The sequence below is a fragment of the Nothobranchius furzeri genome, chromosome 13 (assembly GCF_043380555.1).
Source record: "Nothobranchius furzeri strain GRZ-AD chromosome 13, NfurGRZ-RIMD1, whole genome shotgun sequence".
Taxonomy (NCBI): Eukaryota; Metazoa; Chordata; class Actinopteri; order Cyprinodontiformes; family Nothobranchiidae; genus Nothobranchius; species Nothobranchius furzeri.
Genome location: NC_091753.1, coordinates 62517046 through 62539374, shown reverse-complemented (window position 1 = coordinate 62539374; position 22329 = coordinate 62517046). Strand labels below are relative to the sequence as shown.

Here is a 22329-nt window from a genome sequence, read left to right as displayed (position 1 = left end):
CCAGTTTACTGGTTACAAACCCAGTTTACTGGTTACAAACCCAGTTTAATGGTTACAAACCCAGTTTACTGGTTACAAACCCAGTTTACTGGTTACAAACCCAGTTCAATAGTTACAAACCCAGTTTAATAGTTACAAACCCAGTTTACTGGTTACAAACCCAGTTTACTGGTTACAAACCCAGTTCAATAGTTACAAATCCAGTTTACTGGTTACAAACCCAGTTTACTGGTTACAAACCCAGTTTAATAGTTACAAACCCAGTTCAATAGTTACAAACCCAGTTTACTGGTTACAAACCCAGTTTACTGGTTACAAACCCAGTTTACTGGTTACAAACCCATTTTAATGGTTACAAACCCAGTTTACAGGTTACAAACCCAGTTTACTGGTTACAAACCCAGTTCAATAGTTACAAATCCAGTTTACTGGTTACAAACCCAGTTTAATAGTTACAAACCCAGTTTACTGGTTACAAACCCAGTTTACTGGTTACAAACCCAGTTTACTGGTTACAAACCCATTTTAATGGTTACAAACCCAGTTTACTGGTTACAAACCCAGTTTACTGGTTACAAACCCAGTTTACTGGTTACAAACCCAGTTTACTGGTTACAAATCCAGTTTACTGGTTACAAACCCAGTTTACTGGTTACAAACCTAGTTCAATAGTTACAAATCCAGTTTACTGGTTACAAACCCAGTTTAATAGTTACAAACCCAGTTTACTGGTTACAAACCCAGTTTACTGGTTACAAACCCAGTTTACTGGTTACAAACCCAGTTCAATAGTTACAAACCCAGTTTACTGGTTACAAACCCAGTTTACTGGTTACAAACCCAGTTTACTGGTCTCAAACCCAGTTTACTGGTTACAAACCCAGTTTAATGGTTACAAACCCAGTTTACTGGTTACAAACCCAGTTTACTGGTTACAAACCCAGTTTAATGGTTACAAACCCAGTTTACTGGTTACAAACCCAGTTTACTGGTTACAAACCCAGTTCAATAGTTACAAACCCAGTTTAATAGTTACAAACCCAGTTTACTGGTTACAAACCCAGTTTACTGGTTACAAACCCAGTTCAATAGTTACAAATCCAGTTTACTGGTTACAAACCCAGTTTACTGGTTACAAACCCAGTTTAATAGTTACAAACCCAGTTCAATAGTTACAAACCCAGTTTACTGGTTACAAACCCAGTTTACTGGTTACAAACCCATTTTAATGGTTACAAACCCAGTTTACTGGTTACAAACCCAGTTTACTGGTTACAAATCCAGTTTACTGGTTACAAACCCAGTTTACTGGTTACAAACCTAGTTCAATAGTTACAAACCCAGTTTACTGGTTACAAACCCAGTTCAATAGTTACAAACCCAGTTTAATAGTTACAAACCCAGTTTACTGGTTACAAACCCAGTTTACTGGTTACAAACCCAGTTTACTGGTTACAAACCCAGTTTACTGGCTACAAACCCAGTTTAACAAACCCAAATCAACTAAAATGTATAATTACAAATAGAAAACACCTGCAGAGTTCCTGAGCCTTTATATTGTCTCTGTCTACGAATTACTGAAAAAAATGGACTTAACACCAGATGCTTTTTTTTCCAGTTTCACTTGTTTGTATAATTGGGTGTTTTTACTAGCATTTCTATTTCTCATAATGTAGTAAAAGCATGTATATAAGAATAAAAATCCTTCAAAATGACAGTAGAACAGGCACAAATATGATGTAGGACTTAAATGTACTAACTTTTAACACCAGAGCAGGCGTGACAGTCTGAGAATGATCAGCTGGATGACTGAAGGATGATGGGAAGATAAAAAATCATGATGAGGAGTTAATGATCTGACGCCTGAGTAGTGAACAGGTGAGCGGACCTTCCTTACATGGGAAGTCCCGCTGTCACGTCAAGAAGGGGATGCTGCAGACCCGCAGATTCACGCCTGCAGCAGCGAATCTGGTGTGATCTCCAGCCTGAACCACAACTTCCTCGTTCCTCGCTGCTCCTGGTGCGCTTAAACATCCGCCCATTTAACTCCACATCAGCTGATGACCACTTCAACACACCTCACTGCTTAATGATAGTAACGCATGCGATGTTTAGACAGCCACTCGTCTCAGAAACAAATAATAAACCAGCCGAAATGTTTAGAAAATGATCTGAGAGATTTTAGAGTGTTTTTGTCACTTTAAGACACGTTGTTTGTGACTGTTTACAGTAGTGAGGACACGGGGCATCTTCCCAGCTGCAGCCTGGTGCCTTTCGTCTGACATAAACTACTGTTAGGGCTAAAAATATTCTGTCTGGTGCTTTCAGCTGTGCACAAATGTTACGTAAATGTTAAAAATATAGCTTACCTCGACTTTTGTTAAGTTCCCGGTGCCACCGGGCAGCAGCAGCAGAGATTACCGATGATCCCTGAAAAATGTCTGCGACACGGACTCCGTAGTTTTCAGGAAGTTTATTTCTTTTTTTTCTTCTTATAAGTTAAGAGAAGAGTCTGACGTGTTTCCCAAACAATGCATCAGTCCAAGCAAGGCAGTTTTTTATTGTTTTTGTTTGTTTTAGCAGCCACTAACAGAGCTCTGTGCATTGTTGTGTGCATAAGTCATATTCGGTCTATGAGAAAATCCTGCAACGGGTTCCGCCTTGCTTGAAATCCAAGCTGTGATTAAATTCTTTCAACTCATCATTTTTCTCTAATGAATTAATCATACTTAACGCGTTAAAGTCCCTCACCTAGTTTTTACAGTAAGCTCCATTCCTGAGAGAGCCTGCACCCAGACACGCTTGGCTCATGCTGGTTTCTGCTTGCTGCTAACAAACAATCCTGAACTTGAGAGTGGGGCTGCAACTGCTGACGACCAATCAGTCAGTTTTTATTTTTAGTTGATTATGTCGACTAATCATTGCTGCCGTGGACAGGGCATCACCACCGTGCATGATCAGTGACCCAGAATGCATCACAGGCAAAGCAACAATGAGCACAGTAGTAAAGAAATGAGAAACATTTGTCTTTCATTTTTAGTCAACAGTTTGTGACGACAGTTTCTAACAGACATACTATTGTTCAGTTTAAAGCTTCCATATTTTATTTGTGTTCTACTTTCAGAGATGAAGAGAAAGGGAAGAAGATGTGGAGTAAGTACCTGGAGAGAGAAGACAGTAAGATCGTGGGTAAGTTGAGGGAATCTGTATTTGGTTTTGTGAAAAGAAAGCAACTTTAGCAGCCTGGAGCTTAAATGATATTATCCAGTTCAATAACGAGGAACTAGATCCGTGTTTTTAGTGTTGTACCTGTTGACTCAGTCATCCCACAGGTGGTCATTTCAGGTCATTTCTGTTCTTCCAGACCTGTTTGTGGGGCAGCTAAAGAGCTCTCTGACCTGCAGCCACTGTGGTTTCCGCTCCACTGTGTTTGATCCTTTCTGGGATCTATCTCTGCCTATTGCCAAGGTTAGACAGTACACACACAATACTGCCACTAGGGCAGGCAGGGATGCAAAATGATGTTTTTGTACTTGTGTGTGCGTGTGTTGTATTTTGCCATAATGGAGTGAACTAGTGGACTAAAGGTGTAAAATGATTCATGGAACCAACTTTGAGTGGTTGTCTAACTGGTTCACTCACTGCCACCTACTGATGTTTGAAGCCAGACAATGAAGGAAAAGTGAGTCAAAAAAGCAGGATGACAGCTTGAAACCAGTACTAGTACTAGTGAGTTACAGCACTAGTTAGTTATAGCACTAGTGAGTTAAAGTACTAGTCATTACAGCACTAGTTAGTTATAGCACTAGTGAGTTAAAGTACTAGTCGGTTACAGCACTAGTTAGTTATAGCACTAGTGAGTTAAAGTACTAGTCGGTTACAGCACTAGTTAGTTATAGCACTAGTGAGTTAAAGTACTAGTCAGTTACTGCACTAGTGAATTATAGTACTAGTGAGTTAAAGTACTAGTCGGTTACAGCACTAGTTAGTTATAGCACTAGTGAGTTAAAGTACTAGTCAGTTACTGCACTAGTGAATTATAGTACTAGTGAGTTACTGCACTAGTTAGTTATAGTACTAGTGAGTTAAAGTACTAGTCAGTTACTGCACTAGTTAGTTATAGTACTAGTGAGTTAAAGTACTAGTCAATTACTGCACTAGTGAATTATAGTACTAGTGAGTTAAAGTACTAGTCGGTTACAGCACTAGTTAGTTATAGCACTAGTGAGTTAAAGTACTAGTCAGTTACTGCACTAGTGAATTATAGTACTAGTGAGTTACAGCACTAGTTAGTTATAGCACTAGTGAGTTAAAGTACTAGTCATTACAGCACTAGTTAGTTATAGAACTAGTGAGTTAAAGTACTAGTCGGTTACAGCACTAGTTAGTTATAGCACTAGTGAGTTAAAGTACTAGTCATTACAGCACTAGTTAGTTATAGCACTAGTGAGTTAAAGTACTAGTCAGTTACTGCACTAGTGAATTATAGTACTAGTGAGTTAAAGTACTAGTCGGTTACAGCACTAGTTAGTTATAGCACTAGTGAGTTAAAGTACTAGTCAGTTACTGCACTAGTGAATTATAGTACTAGTGAGTTACAGCACTAGTTAGTTATAGTGCTAGTGAGTTAAAGTACTAGTCAGTTACTGCACTAGTTAGTTATAGTACTAGTGAGTTAAAGTACTAGTCAATTACTGCACTAGTGAATTATAGTACTAGTGAGTTACTGCACTAGTTAGTTATAGTACTAGTGAGTTAAAGTACTAGTCAGTTACTGCACTAGTTAGTTATAGTACTAGTGAGTTAAAGTACTAGTCAATTACTGCACTAGTGAATTATAGTACTAGTGAGTTAAAGTACTAGTAGGTTACAGCACTAGTTAGTTATAGCACTAGTGAGTTAAAGTACTAGTCAGTTACTGCACTAGTGAATTATAGTACTAGTGAGTTACAGCACTAGTTAGTTATAGCACTAGTGAGTTAAAGTACTAGTCATTACAGCACTAGTTAGTTATAGAACTAGTGAGTTAAAGTACTAGTCGGTTACAGCACTAGTTAGTTATAGCACTAGTGAGTTAAAGTACTAGTCATTACAGCACTAGTTAGTTATAGCACTAGTGAGTTAAAGTACTAGTCAGTTACTGCACTAGTGAATTATAGTACTAGTGAGTTAAAGTACTAGTCGGTTACAGCACTAGTTAGTTATAGCACTAGTGAGTTAAAGTACTAGTCAGTTACTGCACTAGTGAATTATAGTACTAGTGAGTTACAGCACTAGTTAGTTATAGTACTAGTGAGTTAAAGTACTAGTCAGTTACTGCACTAGTTAGTTATAGTACTAGTGAGTTAAAGTACTAGTCAATTACTGCACTAGTGAATTATAGTACTAGTGAGTTAAAGTACTAGTCGGTTACAGCACTAGTTAGTTATAGTACTAGTGAGTTAAAGTACTAGTCAATTACTGCACTAGTGAATTATAGTACTAGTGAGTTAAAGTACTAGTCGGTTACAGCACTAGTTAGTTATAGCACTAGTGAGTTAAAGTACTAGTCAGTTACTGCACTAGTGAATTATAGTACTAGTGAGTTACAGCACTAGTTAGTTATAGCACTAGTGAGTTAAAGTACTAGTCATTACAGCACTAGTTAGTTATAGAACTAGTGAGTTAAAGTACTAGTCGGTTACAGCACTAGTTAGTTATAGCACTAGTGAGTTAAAGTACTAGTCATTACAGCACTAGTTAGTTATAGCACTAGTGAGTTAAAGTACTAGTCAGTTACTGCACTAGTGAATTATAGTACTAGTGAGTTAAAGTACTAGTCGGTTACAGCACTAGTTAGTTATAGCACTAGTGAGTTAAAGTACTAGTCAGTTACTGCACTAGTGAATTATAGTACTAGTGAGTTACAGCACTAGTTAGTTATAGTGCTAGTGAGTTAAAGTACTAGTCAGTTACTGCACTAGTTAGTTATAGTACTAGTGAGTTAAAGTACTAGTCAATTACTGCACTAGTGAATTATAGTACTAGTGAGTTACTGCACTAGTTAGTTATAGTACTAGTGAGTTAAAGTACTAGTCAGTTACTGCACTAGTTAGTTATAGTACTAGTGAGTTAAAGTACTAGTCAATTACTGCACTAGTGAATTATAGTACTAGTGAGTTAAAGTACTAGTAGGTTACAGCACTAGTTAGTTATAGCACTAGTGAGTTAAAGTACTAGTCAGTTACTGCACTAGTGAATTATAGTACTAGTGAGTTACAGCACTAGTTAGTTATAGCACTAGTGAGTTAAAGTACTAGTCATTACAGCACTAGTTAGTTATAGAACTAGTGAGTTAAAGTACTAGTCGGTTACAGCACTAGTTAGTTATAGCACTAGTGAGTTAAAGTACTAGTCATTACAGCACTAGTTAGTTATAGCACTAGTGAGTTAAAGTACTAGTCAGTTACTGCACTAGTGAATTATAGTACTAGTGAGTTAAAGTACTAGTCGGTTACAGCACTAGTTAGTTATAGCACTAGTGAGTTAAAGTACTAGTCAGTTACTGCACTAGTGAATTATAGTACTAGTGAGTTACAGCACTAGTTAGTTATAGTACTAGTGAGTTAAAGTACTAGTCAGTTACTGCACTAGTTAGTTATAGTACTAGTGAGTTAAAGTACTAGTCAATTACTGCACTAGTGAATTATAGTACTAGTGAGTTAAAGTACTAGTCGGTTACAGCACTAGTTAGTTATAGCACTAGTGAGTTAAAGTACTAGTCAGTTACTGCACTAGTGAATTATAGTACTAGTGAGTTACAGCACTAGTTAGTTATAGCACTAGTGAGTTAAAGTACTAGTCATTACAGCACTAGTTAGTTATAGAACTAGTGAGTTAAAGTACTAGTCGGTTACAGCACTAGTTAGTTATAGCACTAGTGAGTTAAAGTACTAGTCATTACAGCACTAGTTAGTTATAGCACTAGTGAGTTAAAGTACTAGTCAGTTACTGCACTAGTGAATTATAGTACTAGTGAGTTAAAGTACTAGTCGGTTACAGCACTAGTTAGTTATAGCACTAGTGAGTTAAAGTACTAGTCAGTTACTGCACTAGTGAATTATAGTACTAGTGAGTTACTGCACTAGTTAGTTATAGTACTAGTGAGTTAAAGTACTAGTCAGTTACTGCACTAGTTAGTTATAGCACTAGTGAGTTAAAGTACTAGTCGGTTACAGCACTAGTTAGTTATAGCACTAGTGAGTTAAAGTACTAGTCATTACAGCACTAGTTAGTTATAGCACTAGTGAGTTAAAGTACTAGTCAGTTACTGCACTAGTGAATTATAGTACTAGTGAGTTACTGCACTAGTTAGTTATAGTACTAGTGAGTTAAAGTACTAGTCAGTTACTGCACTAGTTAGTTATAGCACTAGTGAGTTAAAGTACTAGTCGGTTACAGCACTAGTTAGTTATAGCACTAGTGAGTTAAAGTACTAGTCAGTTACTGCACTAGTGAATTATAGTACTAGTGAGTTAAAGTACTAGTCGGTTACAGCACTAGTTAGTTATAGCACTAGTGAGTTAAAGTACTAGTCAGTTACTGCACTAGTGAATTATAGTACTAGTGAGTTACTGCACTAGTTAGTTATAGTACTAGTGAGTTAAAGTACTAGTCAGTTACTGCACTAGTTAGTTATAGCACTAGTGAGTTAAAGTACTAGTCATTACAGCACTAGTTAGTTATAGCACTAGTGAGTTAAAGTACTAGTCAGTTACTGCACTAGTGAATTATAGTACTAGTGAGTTACTGCACTAGTTAGTTATAGTACTAGTGAGTTAAAGTACTAGTCAGTTACTGCACTAGTTAGTTATAGCACTAGTGAGTTAAAGTACTAGTCGGTTACAGCACTAGTTAGTTATAGCACTAGTGAGTTAAAGTACTAGTCAGTTACTGCACTAGTGAATTATAGTACTAGTGAGTTAAAGTACTAGTCGGTTACAGCACTAGTTAGTTATAGCACTAGTGAGTTAAAGTACTAGTCAGTTACTGCACTAGTGAATTATAGTACTAGTGAGTTACTGCACTAGTTAGTTATAGTACTAGTGAGTTAAAGTACTAGTCAGTTACTGCACTAGTTAGTTATAGTACTAGTGAGTTAAAGTACTAGTCAATTACTGCACTAGTGAATTATAGTACTAGTGAGTTAAAGTACTAGTCGGTTACAGCACTAGTTAGTTATAGCACTAGTGAGTTAAAGTACTAGTCAGTTACTGCACTAGTGAATTATAGTACTAGTGAGTTACAGCACTAGTTAGTTATAGCACTAGTGAGTTAAAGTACTAGTCATTACAGCACTAGTTAGTTATAGCACTAGTGAGTTAAAGTACTAGTCGGTTACAGCACTAGTTAGTTATAGCACTAGTGAGTTAAAGTACTAGTCAGTTACTGCACTAGTGAATTATAGTACCAGTGAGTTAAAGTACTAGTCGGTTACAGCACTAGTTAGTTATAGCACTAGTGAGTTAAAGTACTAGTCAGTTACTGCACTAGTGAATTATAGTACTAGTGAGTTACTGCACTAGTTAGTTATAGTACTAGTGAGTTAAAGTACTAGTCAGTTACTGCACTAGTTAGTTATAGTACTAGTGAGTTAAAGTACTAGTCAATTACTGCACTAGTGAATTATAGTACTAGTGAGTTAAAGTACTAGTCGGTTACAGCACTAGTTAGTTATAGCACTAGTGAGTTAAAGTACTAGTCAGTTACTGCACTAGTGAATTATAGTACTAGTGAGTTAAAGTACTATTCGGTTACAGCACTAGTTAGTTATAGCACTAGTGAGTTAAAGTACTAGTCAGTTACTGCACTAGTGAATTATAGTACTAGTGAGTTACTGCACTAATGAGTTACTGCACCAGTGAGTTAAAGTACTAGTCAGTTACTGCACTAGTGAGTTATAGTAGTGCAGTAACTCACGAGTAGTAGTATAACTCACTAGTGCAGTAACTCACTAGTGAATTATAGTACAAATGAGTTATATTACTAGTTAGTTATAATACTAGTGAGTTACTGCACTAGTGAACTATAGTACTAGTGAGTTATAGTACTAGTTAGTTTTAGTACTAATGATTTACAGCACTAGTGAGTTGTAGTACTAGTGTGTTACTGCACTAGTGAGTTATAGTAGTGCAGTAGTGAGTTATACTACTAGTGAGTTACTGCACTAGTGAGTTATAGTAGTGCAGTAACTCACGAGTAGTAGTATAACTCACTAGTGCAGTAACCCTCTAGTACTATAACTCTCTAGTGAGTGGCTGCACTACTATAACTCACTATTGCAGTAACTCACTAGTGAGTTATAGGAGTTATAGTAGTGCAGTAACTCACTAGTACTATAACTCACTAGTGAGTTATAGGAGTTATAGTAGTGCAGTAACTCACTAGTACTATAACTCACTAGTGAGTTATAGTACTTGTGAGTTACTGCACTACTATAACTCACTATTGCAGTAACTCACTAGTGAGTTATAGTAGTGCAGTAACTCACTAGTACTATAACTCACTAGTGAGTTATAGGAGTTATAGTAGTGCAGTAACTCACTAGTACTATAACTCACTAGTGAGTTATAGTACTAGTGAGTTACTGCACTACTATAACTCACTATTGCAGTAACTCACTAGTGAGTTATAGTAGTGCAGTAACTCACTAGTACTATAACTCACTAGTGAGTTATAGTACTAGTGAGTTATAGTAGTGCAGTAACTCACTAGTACTATAACTCACTAGTGAGTTACAACTTTAGTCAGTAACAACTGTGGTGAAAACATAATGAATCTACTTTTTAATGCCTGGTTCCACCAAACCTTGCAGGTTTGTTTGGTGTATTTACCGTCCTTGTTCATGCTTTGCTTTGCTTCTGTGTGTGTGTGTGTGTGTGTGTGTGTGTGTGTGTGTGTGTGTGTGTGTGCGTGCGTGCGTGCGTGCGTGTGTGTGTGTGCGTGCGTGTGTGTGTGCGTGCGTGCGTGGTTGTTTTGGTGTGTGCTAATGTAAATGCACCTGTGATTGTGCTCAGAAGGGCTATGGTGAGGTGAGTCTTATGGACTGCATGCGACTCTTCACCAAAGAGGACATCCTTGACGGAGACGAGAAACCGGTAGGTGTCCGAGACACGGGAAGCCCCTTTAACCACGGACTAGTCACCGGTTCATTTGAGAGATGATGTGACCAGTAGTGATTCTGCGGTCGTGGCTTTTTGATCAAAGTTGGTCCGGATTGTAATAATGTAGTGAAATGTCCCTTTACCCAAATCCCAGACGGAAAGCTAACACAACAATTTTCAGTTAAGATGCTGGCGCTCACCATGTGGGCGGAGTCAGTCTGACAGTGATGTGAGGGGATTCACGTCCAATCAGTCAAAAAGGTCATTAGGCACGTGAGCAGAATTTCCATGAGAACTCATAACTGCTGTTGCACGTGCAGAGCAGCCATTCTGGCATGCACCATCGCCTTATTGTATGTATGTGTACGTATTTCATTCCACTAGTGGAGATGGATATGTGAGAAACGATGGCCTCATCATTATGGTTCATTTTACTAGATAAAATACTCCTAAGCTGACACGGCGCATCTCCACTGGCATTCGTCATTCACACACATGGAGAGGGAGTTTCAGCACGGTTCATGCCGCAAGTGCCTCCCACCCTCCAGCTTCTCCTAGTTACGTAGTACAAAATTAGATCAATTCAAAATCACTTTTAGGTAAAGGTCTGCTAACTAGGGCTGGACCACTTCAGGAAAAGACTGAAGGAGAAATTACCATCTCAGTTCCATTCACGACTTTCTTCTAATCACCGTTCAACACATTATTTACAATATGGTCGTATAAATCACACTATAAAAACATTTAAAGCTATTCATTTTCCCCCCATTATTATCTTTCTTTAACCTTTTTTAAATGTTTAGTGTGCGTGTGAAGCACGGGGGTGGGGGTGGGGGGGATCCTGGGTACGCACAAGTGGGATTTATCATCAGACGATGGCGGAGGAACGTGCGTACGAGAGGCCACCACACGTTTCATAAACCCGTCTTTGGCTGTTCACACACACTAACCCTAAATCTCAGTGGTAGGAGGGACTGTAGGACGGATACACGAGGGCCCTGACTGAAGGAAACCCGCTACGACATCTGTGAGACGGGTTCAGTAACCGTCGCCATGTTTCTATACATACAGCTCAGAGAGAGACCCGGAAATGTTTACCTCCCAGGGTTAGGCTACACGCACGCTGCACCCACCCTGCTGCTGCGTGACCGTGAAGCTCAGGCTGTGTTTCCTCTCCTCAGACCTGCTACAGGTGTAAAGCCAGGAGGAGGTGCACCAAGAAGTTCACAGTTCAGAAGTTTCCCAAGATCCTAGTGCTGCGTATCCTTTGCTCCAGACACCAGTGTGTGGTTCTGATGGCATCTGCTGTACCTGCTGTGTCGTGTCATAGATCATGTGACGTTATCGATGTGAAGATGCTGTTGGAGATGGTTTGTGGAAAACTGTAGCCGCTGCTCCTTGACTCTCCTCCCTCTGCAGACCTGAAACGCTTCTCTGAGGCCCGAAGAACCAGTAAATTATCCACCTTTGTTCATTTCCCCATGAAGGATCTTGACCTGCGAGAGTTTGCCTCTGACAACAGCAGTAAGCTCCACTCTGGAAACACCAGCTCATGTAGAACATGCTTCCCTGAAGCTTCCTCTCTCTTGCAGCAAATGCAGTTTACAACCTGTATGCAGTGTCCAACCACTCAGGCACCACCATGGGGGGTCACTACACCGCCTACTGTCGCAACCCCAGCTCTGGAGAATGGTACACGTTTAATGACTCCAGGTAAGAGACCTGAAGAGTGAAGGCCCACTGTTTGAATCCCAGCATGCAACACTTCCTGACACGTGTCGTTTCAGAGTAACGCCAATGTCATCCAGCCAAGTGCGCAGCAGCGATGCCTATGTCCTGTTCTACGAGCTGGCCTCCTCCTTACGGATGTGAGGCCTCCTGAAGGATGGCGGGCCGCAGCAGCAGCCTGACGGGAAGGTGGTCGGTGGTTGGCCTGTTCTGGACTTGTGTTTGGACAAAGGACGACTCCTTCAGCAGCCACCAAGAGCGCCGGTGGACTCCTCAGAAGCCTGATCAACCAGCTCTGTCCGCGCTCTCTGTCATCGCCCTGCTGTTCTGCTCATCCTGGTGGAGTTGTGTGTGTGTGCGTGCGTGTGTGCGTGTGTGTGTGTGTGTGTGTATGAGGCAGACACAGGGCAATAATCCCATCTGACAAACCAACCAGGTGAATCCATCTCAGAAGTCCCTCTCTATGCACTGCAAACCAGACTCCTGACTGCGCCTTCACTTCTTAATTGCCTCAAAACATAAAAATCCAACATCTTGTTTGAATTTCTGTTTATTTTTTTCTTCTTTTCTTCGTTTTTGCCATGAGGTTATTAGCAAAGCGCCGAGAGCATTATCCCCACGTAGGAATGTTGGTGTGACTAACGGGCTTGCAGCCCCCCCCCTCCACAGCACTGCACACTCCCATGCCTCCCTTAGCATCTCGCCCTCTCTAGGTCTCTGGAACGGTGGTCGGGGGGGCACTGTGAGCATGAACTGTTTCCGAGGACGTGCCTGTAGTTTTGTTCGGTTTGGTGTGTCCGTCCGTCCCGTGCGTGGCTGCTACTGATGCTTGTAGGTGTGCTGTGAAAGCAGCGACGGCTGAATCATCCCCACGCCAGCAGGATGAGCAGCAGAGACCGTGATAGTGGTACCCGCCCTCCGCACCAGCGTGGATCCTTCCTTCCTCTTGTTTCAAACCATCGAACAACACAGAAAGAATGTTTTCAAGAAGAAACACCTTTATCTGTATATTTTTATATCTTGATGCAATATAGAGAATGTACTACTCAATGGTGCTGAACACGACCCATAACTGTCTTCAGTTGGTTTATTTACAAGGTTTTACGAGAGAACAAGAAGCTGTTATTTATGCTGACAGGTGGTTTCAGGTGACGAGTCACACTTTTTAATAGTGGCAGTAGTAAACAAATGTGTATAAATATGTATGAATAAAAGTCAACGGCACAGTGGTTTTAGGACGTGTCCTTTTCTTTGGTGGAGCTTCAGCGCCCACTAGTGGGCATCACTCATGTGGGTCAGTTATGGGGTGGTGTTGGGTTCACACACACACACACACACACACACGTGTCACTCTGGAGCTCCAAACATCACGAGGACAGAAACGTTAGGAGGTGAAGCTGCTCACGTGGGTGACGTGTTTCTAACAGAAGACACGAACGGACCGGAGATCCTAACTCTGATGTGACCTCGTTGCTAAAGAGGACGGGAAACATTCCTCCACCTTCCTCAGCAGCAGGTCAACTTGAGTCGGATCTGCTGCGTTTGGATCACACACGTGGTGTCGGCGCTTACATCTGTCCAGCACCAGCTGTAGAGGCCGGCCCACCTTCTCGATGTGGCTCTCAACCGGCCTCCCCCTCAGCATCTCTCCGTAGGTGAACAGCACCATCATGTTCTCCCATGCCTGGACCCCCAGCACACCGAGGTACATCTCCATGGCAGCCCTGTCCTGTTCTCCGAAGGAGTCTACAGGTAGGAGCAGCACAAACACCACTTTGCTCTTTACAGGACAGAAGAGCGGGCTCTGGAGGAGCTCCTCTTTGACCTTCTGAGGATTAGCTAAGCCAAACCGACTCCACCCAGGCGTGTCCACCACGGTCACAGGCCACCCTGAGATTTCTCCTTGTCCTGCAGAGCACCTGGTGGTCCTAGCATCCGTCTGGAACTCCTCTTTGCCCAGGATCATGTTACCTGCTGAGCTCTTCCCTGACTTCCTCCTCCCCAGCAGGATGAGGCTGAGGGCAGACTTCAGACCAGCTGGACCTGCAGTCAAGGACAACATATTTCACAGCTTACAGGCAGATCATCAGGGCTGGAAACCACACACTCTTAGGTTGGGCCTCACCTCTGGGTACACGTAGCCGTAATAACTCCGTCTTCTTCTTTTGTCCTGGACTCCACCCATCAGCCTGTATCGTCTCAACCATCACCGGACCTGTGGGCCTCCTGTTGTCGCTCCTGCTAAGATCTGGTCCTAGCTCGATGCTCATGTTGTACTGAATCTCCCTGGGAGGCCTGGTGGCCTCCACCATCCTCTGGACCTTCTTAAGGAGTTCCCAAACTTGAAACTGTGAAGCACTGGACTTGCTGTCTATCACCTGATACCTGTTCCTGCATCGCTCCAGCAGCCAGCCAGCATTCCCACCCTGGTGTCTTAAGTGCTCCTGGATCGGCTGGCCTCCTATAAAAAATAAATACTGATTCGATCTTACTACAAGTGACAGAGTGGCTCATTCTGGAAGGTACTGAAACTCAAGAATCAAACAGCAGGAACCACTATGTGTGAGAGGAACTTCATGAGCATGTTTCGTGTCTACAGAACTGAAGTCTCGTCTCCTGGAAACTCGTGGTGTCTACCCTAATCAGCTGGTTACTGCTGCTGTTTCCTGGGCTCCTTATTCTGCCGTATCGAGTCCAAAACCGCGTAAACGAAAGCTTCTATGATCAGCTTGTCTCAGATGTGATGAAAATCCAGCCTCCAGATAAACATGAGTAAACACACGTGCCATCAGCTACCGAAACGACCCACGAGTCGGTCTCAAGCACCGGCCTCGCTCCACGCGTAACACCAGGTTTACCTAGATGGTCTCCATGGGTGAACAGGACCATGGCTCTCTGCCAGATAGGGGTCTGGAGCAGTGTGAGCTGGGCCTCCATGGCCCTCCACTCCTTCTGACCAAACACTCTGGAGGTGGACAGCACCAGCAGAATGGCATCAGGTCCTGGGTGACAGAGGGCCAGCCCTCTGACCAGCTCCGGGGACACACGGTGTGGACTGGCTGAGTGGGACAGCCATCCTGGTGTGTCCACTACTGTTACCTGTTCAGACACATACAGGTGAAAGGTCATGCCCATGCAAGGTGAACTAGACAGCCACACTTCATTAACTCCCTGGAGAAGTTCCACTTCTCGCCTAGAGCGTTCTCTTGTCAAAACGTTGCTGACCCTTCAGGAGAACGATGACGTCTAGCGGCTCTTTCTGAGCCTGCTAGACTGTCAGACGGATTCTTTACCTGGACTCCAAAGGTGGTGGCTTGCTTCTTGCGGCTCCAGCTGGTTTCCAGGCTAAAAGCTGGTCTGCAGAGGATGCAGTTTCCTGCTGAGCTCTTACCACTCCCCTTCTCTCCCAGCAACAGCAAACTCACGTGTGACTGGGCTGACTCAGGACCGGGGAAACATTCATTATCTCACTTTCATACATGAGAACAAAACACTTCAGAAGTCCCTTACCGTACAAGGAGGCCATGATTTTGTTTTTAAGTGTCGAGAAATAAATAAATCCAGAGGCAAGCAGAGGTTCTTTCTTTTCTGTGTAGGTAGAGCTGGGCTGTAGGTGTGGTTCTGATTCAGCAGATTCAGAGAGCCCGGTTCCAAAGATCACAGTCAGGCGGTGTCTGACTGGTGGCTCTGGTCCATAAAAAGACTAAAAACAGTCATAAAAAAGCTCTCTCTCACACACACACACAGAATGCCAACCACTTAACATTGTTCTCCTGATAATAACATTTTACTTTCTCTAACATAGAATGTGCTACTACTAGTTTAGATTCACTCAGACAAAAACATAAAGTTTATTTTGTTAGGAAATAGATTCTCTACTAAAGAATTGAAGCCAGAAACACTACTTGGTATAAATCATCGGGGTGTGTGTGTGTGTGTGTGTGTGTGTGTGTGTGTGTGTGTGTGTGTGTGTGTGTGTGTGTGTGTGTGTGTGTGTGTGTGTGTGACTTTCGTGTTACTGTATGCTCTCCCTCAGCTACAGAGCGAGAAGGGGGATTTAACGCCCTCCAGTGTTGACGGGCAGGAACTAAACTCTGGATCTGGATCTGTTGAATCATCCAGAGCAGGGCTATTCAGGTTCGGGGCTCAAGGGCCGGTATCCAGCACATTTTAGTTTTAACCCTGCTACAACACACCTGAATTCAATCAGCAAGTGATTAACAGGTTTCTGAGGAGCTGCTGCACAGGTGACTCAACCACTGAATCAAGTGTGTTGGACCAGAGAAATCACCAAAACGTGCTGGATATCGCCCCCGAGGTCCGAATTTGAATAGCCCTGATCTAGAGAATAATTTACCCTCCTCATCTCAGTTAAGCTGGACTTTTTTTTGTCATCTTGAACGTTAAGATGAAGGAAGAGGAGATTATTGAAATTCTCTTATAAAGTTACAACTGTTAGTAAAATTTCATGTAAATTGTTTCAAAATAAAATTGTTATGTCGTTAGCAACTTTTTCTCTAATCATTTAGCTAAAAACAATTAAAATTACATTTATGTAACAACGTTAAACACAATAGCTGTGCGCAGTGGCGGACTGGCCAACGGGAGCACCTTGGACGCGAAAGTTTCCGGTAATATTTAATTTTTACTAGATGTAAAAATTATAACTCAATCACGGCTGACTTTCGATGATTTTTCTGCCCTCTAGCGGGCATCAACTGCTACTACAGGAAGCGTTCATGAAGCTAAACAAGACGTAACTCAACAGCACTTCCTGTACATTCTTTCAAAATAAAGTATACCACTTACACATTACTACGGTTAGCGTTCACAGCGTAGTCTAAATCCCGGGAACGCCAGGACATCTTCACTTATACAAACTACTTAACTACTAAAACTAAACAGATCCAATTTAATTATCTGTGTTCATCAACGAGATTAAACCAATGAGCTAAAGCAGCTACTAGCAGCTAGCTAAAGTGCTACAAAATACCATACGCCCTCTGGTGGCAAAAATGTGGAATTATATTCACTGTAGACCTCAGGGGATTTTATTTTCAATAAATTAAGTTATTAATAGTTTGTGTAAAATAAATATATTTAGTTACAAAATTTTACCAACATAAGTTAATAGTTTCTAATGAAACAGGTCACGTATAAAACCATCACTTCTTCAGCTGCATCTGATACACACTCAGGCTTTTTCTTTTAAACATGTCCATATTTTGTTTTAAACAAGAGTCCCTGAATGTAATATTAGCGAAACATATTTTCTGTAAGAACTGGCAACTGTACGCTATAACCTTATAATTTAAGACAAATCTTACATAACTGAAAATTAAGCACACGTTTTTTCCACTTTCATTTCTTCCGTATGCGTTGCTAATAAATCAGCATTGTGGGTTTTCAACAAACCGTGATTACAGCATCAATTTTGCATTTTGAAAATTAAACCTGCCTAATATCAGTTTGTTTCTCTGCCAGACTAAGGTGTCATTTGGTCATACCCGATGCCGTTACACAGAAAAGTAAAAATAATGGAAATATCAAGTCTTCTGCAAAAGTTAGCAGCTGTTTGTGCTATTGTAGCTATCTATGCTTCAGCAGGAATTAGCTTTATTCCCCAGAAAGGCTCATAGTTTACTCTGCTCATCATAACCCCCCCCCCCCCCCCCCCCACACACACACACACACACTCCACAAGAGCTGGTTATTCTGAGAGAAGATTGATTTTTATTGAACAGTTGGAATCTCCTCCGGAGGAGGGCAGCGTGTGCTGTACGTGAGTCTCTGGTAGAAAACAGAATCAGCGGGTTCGAGTCAAGCTGCTGACGACACCAGCTGGGAGATCTTCTGCTGCAGCACAGCCTTCATCTCCGGGTTATCCAGGTTGTCAGTGATGGTGGTGAAAAAGTGCCGAGTGTTGTCGCTCTCAGCTGGGCTGCAGCTGTCTGGGAAAGCAGCCATGACAGCCTCATAGTGACTAAGGATGTCCAGACTGCACAGGAACAGAATCTCCGACTGGCCCCCGGGGGTCATCACCTGGAGGAAAATAAGTTCACAGAAGAAAGGTGAATGTGTTTGCTTTCGTGTTAGGGCCCTCTGTGAGCACATACAGGTCTCCAGTGGACGGATTCTCACCTGGATGTGCTGAACGTGGCAGAAGAGCTGGCTGAGAACAAAAAGGACCTCCTGGCTCGGAGCTCCGTTCACCTTCGCCATGTTTGATCCTTCTAGTTTCTGAGCAGAGCTTTCTGTGTCCCTCAGAGGATCTGCATGCATTTTTGGAGTTCTAACAGAGGAGGTCGAGTCTGTGGATCTTGGTGCTTGAGGAGAAGCTGCAGCAGCTGGTGGAGGAGCAGGTAGTGCAGCTTTCACTGAACTCATTATTCCCCTGACAGCGTGAGCGTATAACCGGCCGACGTGGTTCCAGCCATCTGCCGGCAGCCAGGAGGAGCAGCTGGAGCTGCAGAGAAGCTGGAAGACTCGAAGCAGCAGAACGGACATTCGCAGCTCACATGAAAACCGTCTCAGGTCCAGCATGGGCAGAAAGTCCACGTACTCCAGGGAGAAGGGGACGCTGAGTCGACCCGAGACCATCAGCTCCCTCAGGGCTCTCAGCAGTCTGCTCCACTGGGAGAGAGAGCACCAGGGCAGGGTCTGCGTCAGCGCCACCAGCAGGCCTTTACTGAACATCCTGACGTGCTCAGGCTGGCGCTGGTCTAGAGACAGGTGAGAGAGCATGCAGGCCTGCAGGGCGTCCGACACACAGCAGCACTCCATCCAGGCTAGAAGACCTGTCCCCGCTCCGTACTGAGGAAGGTCCAAGCCTGACCACTCCTACAGGGGCGACAAATCACAATCAGACCAAAACAATCAACTCAGATAGAAACCGCTCCAGATTTGTGCTTTCACCGTCTCTGAGTGGGTCGGGTTGGACATCAGTGTTGTATTTGCGTGTCATTATTAAATATTTATCTCCTTTATGCTGTAAAACCTAACAGACGACACCGTCTGTGTGCAGCAGCAGCTAACACAACAGAGAAGGATTAACTATCTGAGAATGATCTCCCAGCATGCACTGGGAAGGGACTCAGAAACAGCTGCTTCCAGTTTAGAAGCAGATGTGTGGAGTGTGGGGGGAGAGCCTACCTGTTCAGGTAGGTCACACACCGCCAGCAGAGACAAGGGCACCTCGTTTTTGAAGTGCTCCCCCCACAAAGGCTTCAGGTGGAAGCGGACGGTCCAGTCCAGCGCCTCCACTTTGTTGTAGAGCCAGAACAGAGCTCTGGACCAGCTGCTGGGGGCCGCCGCCACCTCTGCACCCATCACCTGTCCCAGCAAGCTCAGCACCGACTCCAGCAGCTCCTTGGTGTCCATGGAGCTCAGGTGGTCGCTGTCCTCCGACGACCGCTCCCAGCACCTAACAGAGATCAGATGAGTAGAAGCCCAACAACAACCGCTGCACACACACACACACACGGGATCATACACACATGAGAGTCTGGTTGTACTGCTGGGCCAGAATATAGAGGAGGGGGAAGGGAGAGCAGTCCAACACCCAGTGAGGGGAGGGGGCTACTTCCTGGACACCCACAGCCAAAGCAGCGTGGAGGAGCTGCAGACTCAGTTCTGCATCGCAGGACTCTTCAGCTGCAGAAACACAGATGGGACAGCAGCAGAATGTGACGAGCGTTTACAGATCACACACAGATGAGATTAAAGCCAGCATGGACCCCGACCTGCAGCTGAGAGGCGAGGCAGGACCAGTGTGTTGACCACCTCCTGTGGAGACAAGAACCTCTGTGTCTCTTGCTCTCCCTGGAGCGTCGGGCCCGGCGCCATGAGCAGAGACAGGAACTTGAGGAGCTGCTCCTTTTCACAGGCGGACAGTGGCTTGCCTCTGACCGCCGTCTGTAAACACCTACAGAACAGACTACCACGCCCTCCAGCTTCCTGCTGCTCCACATCGTTTCCGTTTGCCTCATCCTCCCCTCCCCTCCGTCCGCGGAGTCCAGGCAGCTGCTGCAGGATCTTTGCCATGAGGCTGAAGGCTCCCCTGTTGAAAACGGCGGCGTGGCAGCAGGACCTTAAAGCCGCCTCTGGGCTCTGAAAGGCCACTCGAGCTACCAGAGAGGCTGCTGTGGTCAGGCGGCCCTGGGACACTGCTGCTGAGGCCCCGCCCCCTCCCTGGATAAGGCAGTTAAAGGCCATGTTCAGCTCTTGCTCAAAGCCGTCTGCCACAGCCGAGGGGACAGAGCAGCCAAAGAAGCCCCTGCTGGAGCGGCTCGGTACTGCAGCGAGGACCTTGTTCTGGTTTTCTAACGAAAGAGCAGAGAAGACATCTGCAGCCGTTTTAATGGCTCTCCTGCACCAGGTGGTGTTCACGTTCCCACGCTGCAGGCGACTCACGAGGGTGGAGGAGAGGCTGATGAGGGTGTTGGGCTGCGTGAAGGCCGTGTGGTTCTTCTCCAGGCAGTCCACCCACAGCTCTTCATGAGTCCAGGACAACTGGCTGGCAAACAGCGCAGCAAACTCCTCACAGTCCTCCAGGCGGTGACTGATGACGGTGGCAGCGACCTGAGCCTGCACCTGAGGGGGGGTCTCTACGGCAGGAAGAGACAGTGAACTCAGCAGACCTCTGAGTGTGCTCTTCTCAGTCACATGCTCAGATGTTCCCGTTTCTTCTAGAGCTGCCAGGACTCTCTGGACGCTCTGCTGCAGCAGGAACGCGGAGCAGCCAGGAGCGCTCAGGAGATCCTGTTCCAGCCAGAATTCTGTGAGTTCTGCTACGATCTTCAAAGCTTGGCTCAGCGTCATCCTGCTGGGCTGAAAAGGAGCTGGTGAGTGAGCAGCACGCAGGTCTCTCAGAGCCTCCTGAAGGAGTTTGGGGCTCCACGCCTGCGTCTGTCCTCTGGTGTCAACAAGCCTACAGAGGATGAGCAACTTCTCTTCAACTGGAAGCACAACCTCTGGGTCTGTTAGGAAGGATGTGTAAAGAGCGTCGAGGCAGACTAACAGGGACTGCAGGCACAAATCTGTAGTAGATACTTGATCTTTCATGTTCTTAAGAGCATGGAGGAGAACGTGCAGAACGTCTGTGTTTGCTGACGATGCAGGAAGGTCCAGCTTTAAGCGTTTTGCAGCCTGAGGCGAGACACTGGGACAATCGGAGGACAGGCGTGCAAACTGGCTGACAAACATCATCTCTAAGTCTTTGTCTTCCTGCGTCTGACATTTGTCTCTGCCTTTCCACAGCTCCCACCACACCTCCAACAGAAAGCAGACGTCTTCAGGACTGGGATCCGTCCTCAGATGCTCTGCCAGCGTTTGCAGCTCGGTGCAGATCTGCTGCTGAGGCAGACGCAGGAGCAAGCGGGCAAAGACCGGCGCAGCTGAGAGTGACTTCACCAGCTCCAGCAGAACAGCCCGGCTTACGTCAGGGAGGCCGTTCTGGAGGCAGAAGAAAGGGTTGTCCCTCCACCCCTTCTCCACATCTTCCTCAGCCTCACTGCTCATCAGCTTCAACCACACCACACAAACAACCTTCTTCTGCCAGGCCAGAGCGCTCAGCCCACAGGTGTCTCTGAGGGCCTGCAGGATCGGGAGCTTCACACGACTCCAGTCCGCCTTCTGCATCAGGGACAGGGATGAGGGGAGGCACAGTTTGTCTGCCTGGAGGAAAGCTCCCTGGAGCACGGCGGAATCTGAAAAACAGGCAAGCAACAGGCTGAGACCCGAGCTGGGCCGAGATCAGCGTTATCCAGGTGTGTGTGTGTGTGTGTGTGTGTGTGTGTGTGTGTGTGTGTGTGTGCGTGTGTGTGTGTGTGTGTGTGTGTGTGTGTGTGTGTGTGTGTGTGTGTGTGAAGGGGGGGCAGGCTGCAGGTGAAGCAGGTCCAGAACGAACGACTGGCTAGGAGAGGGCTCTTCAAACCTGCAGCTTGCTGCTTCAGCCTGAGCGTTTAGCGCCATGTTCGTCTCTACCGACTGGAGACGAAGCTCGCGCAAGTTCACGAGACATGTCTAACATTAATAATTACCTTTGTCCATGGCTGCGGAGGCAGGAACATACACCCGCCCGCCTCGTGAACCAGTTCGTTACCAGGAAAGGCGCTTCCGGTTTCCAGCAGGAAGCCGGGCTGCTGTCAGGTGGCGAGGCGTCCCCACAGCGCCACCCCTGGATAGATACGGTACTGCAGCCGCATTAACCCAGCAAACCGCCAAACCTGCTTCACCTTGTTGTTATTGTTGTTGTTGTTGTTGTTTTCCTCGCCTTTTCTGTTGGATTGTTGACTGGTTTGTTTTTACTGTTGCGAGGTTTTGCGTTGTTGACTAGACACCGCGTTCACCAGTGCTGCCGCCAGACCGGAACACCGGTTCAGCCCTACGTGTGATGGTTTAAACGTTACTCGCTTTTAGTGACATTTAAAAGTGTTTTGCAGTATTTCTCCTTGTGAAA

General features: G+C 44.5%; 3 protein-coding genes across 8 annotated transcripts in view; 1 reads left to right on the top strand and 2 right to left on the bottom strand.

Annotated features, from left to right (window-relative positions):
• The window catches only part of usp2a (ubiquitin specific peptidase 2a), a 57998-nt gene extending 44893 nt beyond the window's left edge, over positions 1-13105 (top strand). For 4 of the 6 annotated variants that reach the window (XM_015976440.3, XM_015976433.3, XM_015976434.3 and 1 more), the window contains 7 exons: positions 3125-3189; positions 3365-3468; positions 10056-10136; positions 11324-11402; positions 11562-11666; positions 11735-11855; positions 11930-13105. In XM_015976440.3, coding sequence (XP_015831926.3) covers positions 3125-3189; positions 3365-3468; positions 10056-10136; positions 11324-11402; positions 11562-11666; positions 11735-11855; positions 11930-12014 — 640 coding nt within the window. In that variant the 3' untranslated portion in view covers positions 12015-13105. The remainder of the gene's footprint in view (positions 1-3124; positions 3190-3364; positions 3469-10055; positions 10137-11323; positions 11403-11561; positions 11667-11734; positions 11856-11929) is intronic. The other 2 variants (XM_015976437.3, XM_015976439.3) reach the window with 1 other exon arrangement.
• LOC107396643 (GTPase IMAP family member 8) lies at positions 12940-15717 on the bottom strand. The gene is made up of 5 exons (XM_054734987.2): positions 15381-15717; positions 15164-15306; positions 14729-14969; positions 13996-14331; positions 12940-13913 (listed from the first exon to the last, which is right to left on the bottom strand). Exons 1-5 carry the CDS (start codon positions 15394-15396, stop codon positions 13321-13323), a joined length of 1329 nt encoding a protein of 442 aa, XP_054590962.2. The 5' UTR covers positions 15397-15717; the 3' UTR covers positions 12940-13320.
• Positions 15718-17580: 1863 nt separating this feature from the next.
• Positions 17581-22016, bottom strand: gemin4 (gem (nuclear organelle) associated protein 4). Its single transcript, XM_015976431.3, has 6 exons — positions 21911-22016; positions 19613-21577; positions 19367-19523; positions 19023-19293; positions 18012-18710; positions 17581-17912 (listed from the first exon to the last, which is right to left on the bottom strand). Exons 1-6 carry the CDS (start codon positions 21918-21920, stop codon positions 17691-17693), a joined length of 3324 nt encoding a protein of 1107 aa, XP_015831917.3. The 5' UTR covers positions 21921-22016; the 3' UTR covers positions 17581-17690.
• Positions 22017-22329: the final 313 nt, after the last annotated feature.